This window comes from Mangifera indica, chromosome 2, assembly GCF_011075055.1.
Source record: "Mangifera indica cultivar Alphonso chromosome 2, CATAS_Mindica_2.1, whole genome shotgun sequence".
Lineage (NCBI taxonomy): Eukaryota > Viridiplantae > Streptophyta > Magnoliopsida > Sapindales > Anacardiaceae > Mangifera > Mangifera indica.
In genome coordinates, this window is record NC_058138.1 from 22,636,896 (window position 1) to 22,642,749 (window position 5,854).

General features: G+C 32.4%; 1 protein-coding gene across 2 annotated transcripts; it reads right to left on the bottom strand.

Annotated features, from left to right (window-relative positions):
• Nucleotides 1-3,383: 3,383 nt before the first annotated feature.
• Nucleotides 3,384-5,854, bottom strand: LOC123204667 (histidine-containing phosphotransfer protein 1-like). 2 transcript variants are annotated; one of them, XM_044621459.1, is made up of 6 exons: nt 5,521-5,854; nt 5,185-5,315; nt 4,997-5,065; nt 4,504-4,575; nt 4,344-4,416; nt 3,384-3,755 (listed from the first exon to the last, which is right to left on the bottom strand). In XM_044621459.1, exons 1-6 carry the CDS (start codon nt 5,551-5,553, stop codon nt 3,708-3,710), a joined length of 426 nt encoding a protein of 141 aa, XP_044477394.1. In that variant the 5' UTR covers nt 5,554-5,854; the 3' UTR covers nt 3,384-3,707. The 2 variants fall into 2 exon arrangements, with proteins under 2 accessions (XP_044477394.1, XP_044477386.1); XM_044621451.1 differs by having other exon boundaries at nt 5,491-5,845.

The following is a 5,854-nucleotide window of genomic DNA, read 5'->3' on the forward strand; positions in this document are numbered from 1 at the left end:
ATTGTTGTTTTCTATGCCAGTTGATATATAAGCCCATATGTTAAATGAGCCCAATACAAGGAAGTTCTGCAATTGAGTTATTCTGTCTTGTTTCCATTTTACCCTAGTGGAAGGTATGCATTTGCTTGCTGTAAATACTTGGTTGCAAATATTATGTTTCTATTGTACAATAAAATGCAGGTTTTTATGACAATTAGTTGGGAAAAAGATAAAATAAAATGCACAAATGCCTAGAGGTATGTTTTATCTATCCGTAGTGTTATGTGCACAAACAACAATGTATTATCGTGTAATAAGATAGTTAAAAATTAATTAAAAACAAATACCCAAACACAAAATGATACATTATTATTTGCGTACATAATTTTATTGTTTCTCTATATGATAACACTTAGCTCAAATAATATGCAAGTGACAATGCAAGATGTATATCTTGTTGGCCTCGACAATGAAGCATGTAAATAGGGATAGATTTGAGCTGATTCGAATTTGAATAAGAGTCAATTTGATCTCAGCTCAAATCAATAATCGAGCTCAACTTATTTGACTTATCAAAGAAAAAGAAGATGATCGAGTGTAGAGTTATATCACCAAATGAATTATTGAAATCAAGGAATTTGAAGATTGATAAATTATTAGTCATCAAAGAAATGAAAAAACCCAACTATTCTCTTTGTTTCTGACAACCATATTTGAACATTAAGAAATTAATAAAAAAATTTACATGAAAATATTGTTGTATTGTATTCTGTCTTTCATGCATGAAGTTGGGCCAAATATGTTATGAAGTTACATAAAAATATAAACAAAGGTACAACTGATGGTGGAATCTCCCAAGCTGGAAACTCTTGGCACAGGGCCGACCTTGCCAGCTCTCCAATTCACATTAGACCTCAAGCATTTCCTTGTTAAACTATTCTGCCTTTCTATTCCAATCCCCTCCACAGTGCTTATTTTCAAAGTTAATTCAACACATAGTGGTCCGAATCCACCTCCCCATATTCTCTGTAGTTACATCTTTTGATAGGAAAGGAGGTATTCAAGGAAGTCTTATTTAGATCCCCACACAAATGACTTATAAACAACTAGAAATTTCACATACACCATCAGAGAGAGAGAGAGAGAGAGAGAATCAGACAGTCTGGAAACAGTGTATTCAGATCGGATTTACTGTTGCTCAGCATTTCAACCAATCAATGGTTGGAGATTAGATCTATATTCTTACTATTTCTTGATGTATTTGCTTTTGGGATTTTTAAGTTTACACACATATCCATGCATATTTTGTCTATACGTGAATTGTCTTAAAGTGTTATATTGATTCTTATCATTTGTAATATTTTGATTTAATAATTGAATATAAAATATTATTAGATTATCTGTTTTAAACATAGTTTATCATAGTTTTATTTGTTACAAATTAAAACATATTTTGATCTATTTAATCAGTTTTATTTTAATATATATCTTTAAAATATACTAATCCCCATGCACACTTAAAATCTCTCTCAATTACAAGATTTATGTAGGTGTTGAAAGCTTGGACAAATTGAGTTATTCTTTTGATAAATGCCACACCCATTGGAGAGTGACTACCGGTAGACCAGGAGACATCACACCCCATGTGAAGTTGACTGAAATATAAAATACAGTGTAACATTCTTGTCTGGTAGCTCAGCCTTCTATCATGGCTTAATTTTGGGTTTTGTAAATTAAAACGTGTTTTAGAAACTTATAAATTATTTAATCAGTTTTATATTGTTCTTAGCCGAATGCTCACACCCCATTGGAGAGTGAAAGTTTCAAACCCATTTCACATATAAAGAAATTTAGTACAATGAGTTAAAGAAAGTGCCATTGGAGCATAATATTTAGAGCTTGCTTTAGACTGCTTACCAGCAGACCAGGAGACATCCCACCCCATGTGAAAACAGTTGACTGAAATATAAAATACATTGCGTACAATGAATGTAAACGAGTTGTGGAATAGCTATCATGAAAGTTGGCAACATATGTGCATTGCTAACAGCTTTTTTTTCGCCATTAAAATATGGGCATACCAGATTACCAGGTACGTTAAAGCTGATAATAATGGTCGGTGGCTTAAAGTTTTTATCTGGCCAATGCAAAAAGTTTGTCCCTTGAAGCACACAAAATATGCAATACAATACACATGGTTGTTGACCCAGATGGGGACATGGCTTTAGAAATACAATCATTCGTGGGAAAAATTGTTAATGTTCTGGCATTGTGAGATGGACATATATATTAACATTGCAGCAGTAGTTAGTGCTGATAAGAATATTCGGTACTGTCAATCATTTGTTATAGCTAGCTGTGGAGCCCTTTTCTTTGGTGCATGTGGTTCATCACCTAGCTGTATATGTGTGTGTGTGTGTGTGTGTGTGTGTGTGTGTGTGTATTTATATGTATATCAGTATATACAAGGAATAAGTTGGCAATGAACAAACTCAGAATTAAATATATGTAAACAATGTTTCAGTTTCATAGCAATGGAGAATTGATAAGTCGATCAGTTACTGGTATTGACACAGTTCTAAATTAATGGAGGATAAATGCAGAAACTTTGTGAATAAACATTCAATGCATTATACGGAATTGAAATTACCTTTTGCCATGCATTAAGACAATAAAAGTTTTGGTGTTTCTATTTTCTTTCTTGTGCTCATAAAGGAGAAGTGCAAGTGAAAGGAATTATCAGCCAAGTGCATTGCATTTGAAAGGTTATACTAATTTTACCTGAGCAGTATATGAAAAATGCTAAAAGTAGGATTAATATTGCTGAATTTTTTGAAACGTGTAATTAAGATGGTTTTATATTAAACTCTTATATGTTAAGTTTTATATTTTTTTCGTATCTAATTTTTATGACCATATTTTTATAAATTTACTTTTCATTATTTGTCGTATTATATTATTATGATTCTTATACTTTTTCTTTTTGTTTACGTATTTACTAACTAGGGAGAAAGGCATGGGAAGTGCATAGGCAAATAGAATGAAATGGGGCAATTAAGATGAATTGCCAAAAAGGGGAGTGGAGACTAAGGGTGGAGAAAAAGTAGGGAAACGTGGAAACATGATAGAGCAATTATGAATTGTACAAGTATAATAGAGGGATTGTTGTGGAATGAAAGGAAGTGAGAAAACTGAAAGAAGAAACGTGTAAGGAGAGATCTGGCCTCTCGAAAGCCAGTAATATTGTGTTTGGGTTCTATTTTTGTTCTTTGTAAACAATATAAAGATCTTATTTTCTGTTCATTTCTCTTTGGTTGTTTGGATTAGTTGTTCGAGAATTCAGAGAATCCTTGTTCCCAAAAAGAGACTTTCTCTAAGACAATTAAAGTGAAGAAAATGACAAGTTGAGAAGCAAAAATTTCCCATAATGAAGTGTGTATAAACATGAATACCTAACAAAATACAGTGCAATGCTGAAATAGATAAGGGCTGACAGAGTCTTGATCTTCATTGGTGAGACATTGGATGACATTTTACAAGCTTAATCAAGATCAAAATCTGACTAACCCTCTCTGGTAACTTAAAAATCTTCCTGAACATGAACTACAACTGACTCAATAACAACAAACTGACAAAGAAAAAAGAGCTTCTCTACATGGCCAACTCATCCATACTACTCACTAGCTTATTTAATTTTGTCCTCAGATTGATCATGAATCTGCTGCATTTCATTGCACAGGAATTGTCCCTCCAGCTTCCAGAATTTGTTTCTCAAGCTACAATCAAACAAGTAGAGAAAGAAAGCTGAGCTATAGACAGTAACATGCTGCATTGGAAAAAGAAATGGCTATTGGAACAAATCTCTAGTGTAATTCATACCATGGTTTAAAAATCTGGACTAAACCGGTTCATTAGACTGACCCCCAAAACTAAGATTAACAATTTGACCCCTAGTTCATGGTTTAATCTCAGTCAAACCTCTAGTGCTGATGTCAACACAAAAAAATTGGATTTTTCCTTTTTTTAAAGATCGAGGTTTGATTTAAATTTAATTTCAAACTTTGCATAAGGTGGGAAAAATTACCAATCACATTTTGTATTTTATAAGATAAATAAAAAAATTTGCTATCGTTAGACATAACTTGACATCTCATCTATTAATATAATATGTGTATCTTATATATTTAATGATTAATTATATATAATTGTTTTAAATATTTAATTAAACAATTTATCAGTTTAACCAACGATTAGACCAAACTGTCTCCTTACCAAATCTAAAAACATTGATTTACACTATTAAGACTGATTTGTGAGACAACATGAAATATCAAGAATTATAGTGTTTTCATTTTTCAACATACCTTGAAGAGTGTTTCAAGCTTATTTTTCACAAAATAAAACTCTTGCTTCAATTGTTGCAGACATTTCAGACATCTACAAGACACCAATTTTATCATCAAATAATGTAACATTATCATAGTTATAGAACTAAAAATGAAATATTATTGATCACAAACTCACTCTTCAATGTTCCTTTCTTCAGAGTAGTTGCGGAAGAGAACGCAAACTGTCTGAACTCTCTGTGCTCCAACGCTGTTATCAATTTTAATTACGTTGTTAATGCTAAACAGAATAGTATTTGATGAAAGTAAATGCTTATTAAGAAGAGTTTTATGTAAACAACGACAATTTTTTTTCTAGTACAGCAGTGGATAGAGCAGGTGAAGGCGATAAGGTCAACTGATGCTTTCTTGATGTGGGACAAAGATTTTGGGAAGCTAAATGAGAGCACAAAAGTTAATCAGCCATTAAGTATATGGTTAATTCGACATTGTATTAAAACAATTAATAATGTAACAGTTCTTCCCTGGTGATAAAAACGGCAAAAGCAAAATTTTCTTTTGGAGAGTTCTCATTGAAAGCGTTTAGATCATTCCATGCTTTTCTAATTGTTAAAAATGGTTGATCTTGCAGTCCCCTAAAATGGAAGAAATAACAAAGGAACCATAAGTACCTGGAGCTGCTTCCCTTCAGCTGATGAACATGAGCGTCCAACCTATTGAAATCTATTGTCTGTTGATCTCTGTGTATGATGCAACAAGAACTCAACCACATTAGTTGACTGAGAAATTTCCAATATGAAAGGAAAGCAAAGAAGAAGAAAAAGAAGATTGTTTTGAAGAGAAGAGATAAGCTTCTCACAAGGTCCTGGCCAACTCATTGAGAAGCCTCTCAGTATCTTGAAAGAAAAGAGTCACAACTTCAACAACAAAATCTGGGTTGTTTTCATCTTGCAGTTCCTGAAGCTGGGTAAATTGATCGTCCAGAATTCCCTATTCAAAAAAAAAAAAAAGAAAAACACCATAAACTCATCAGCCAAAGAAGAAAACAAAGAAAAACAAAAACAACAGCAGAGAAACAAAGGAATAAAAAAAGAAGGAAAAAAGAACTTTTGTTTATCATTGATGAATATATATTTGACAGTTGACACTAAATATATAAGCAAACCTCATTGAACAAAGAGGTTCGGTACTCAACTAACTTCCTCTGCAACTGAGGAACAGTTTCCATTAATTCTTGTTGTCTTTTGAGTATTAACTTGCTTGAAAATAGATCTGAGAGTTGTGCAGAAGAAGTGAACTATATCATCTTCTTCTTGGTTAAAAATAGTAAAACAAAGAATAAGATTTGATGAGTTATATAGTGAGAGGAAGGATAGATTCTCCGCACTCCTTGAAGCAGACTAAATATAAATAGTTGTATCCGAAGAAGTCACTCTCTTTGTTGTTTTCACTACTGTGTGGGTTTATTGTTTTTCTGTTTTCTTTGTTTCCTTCTCTCTAACACATCATATTTATGAAACAACTTTGGA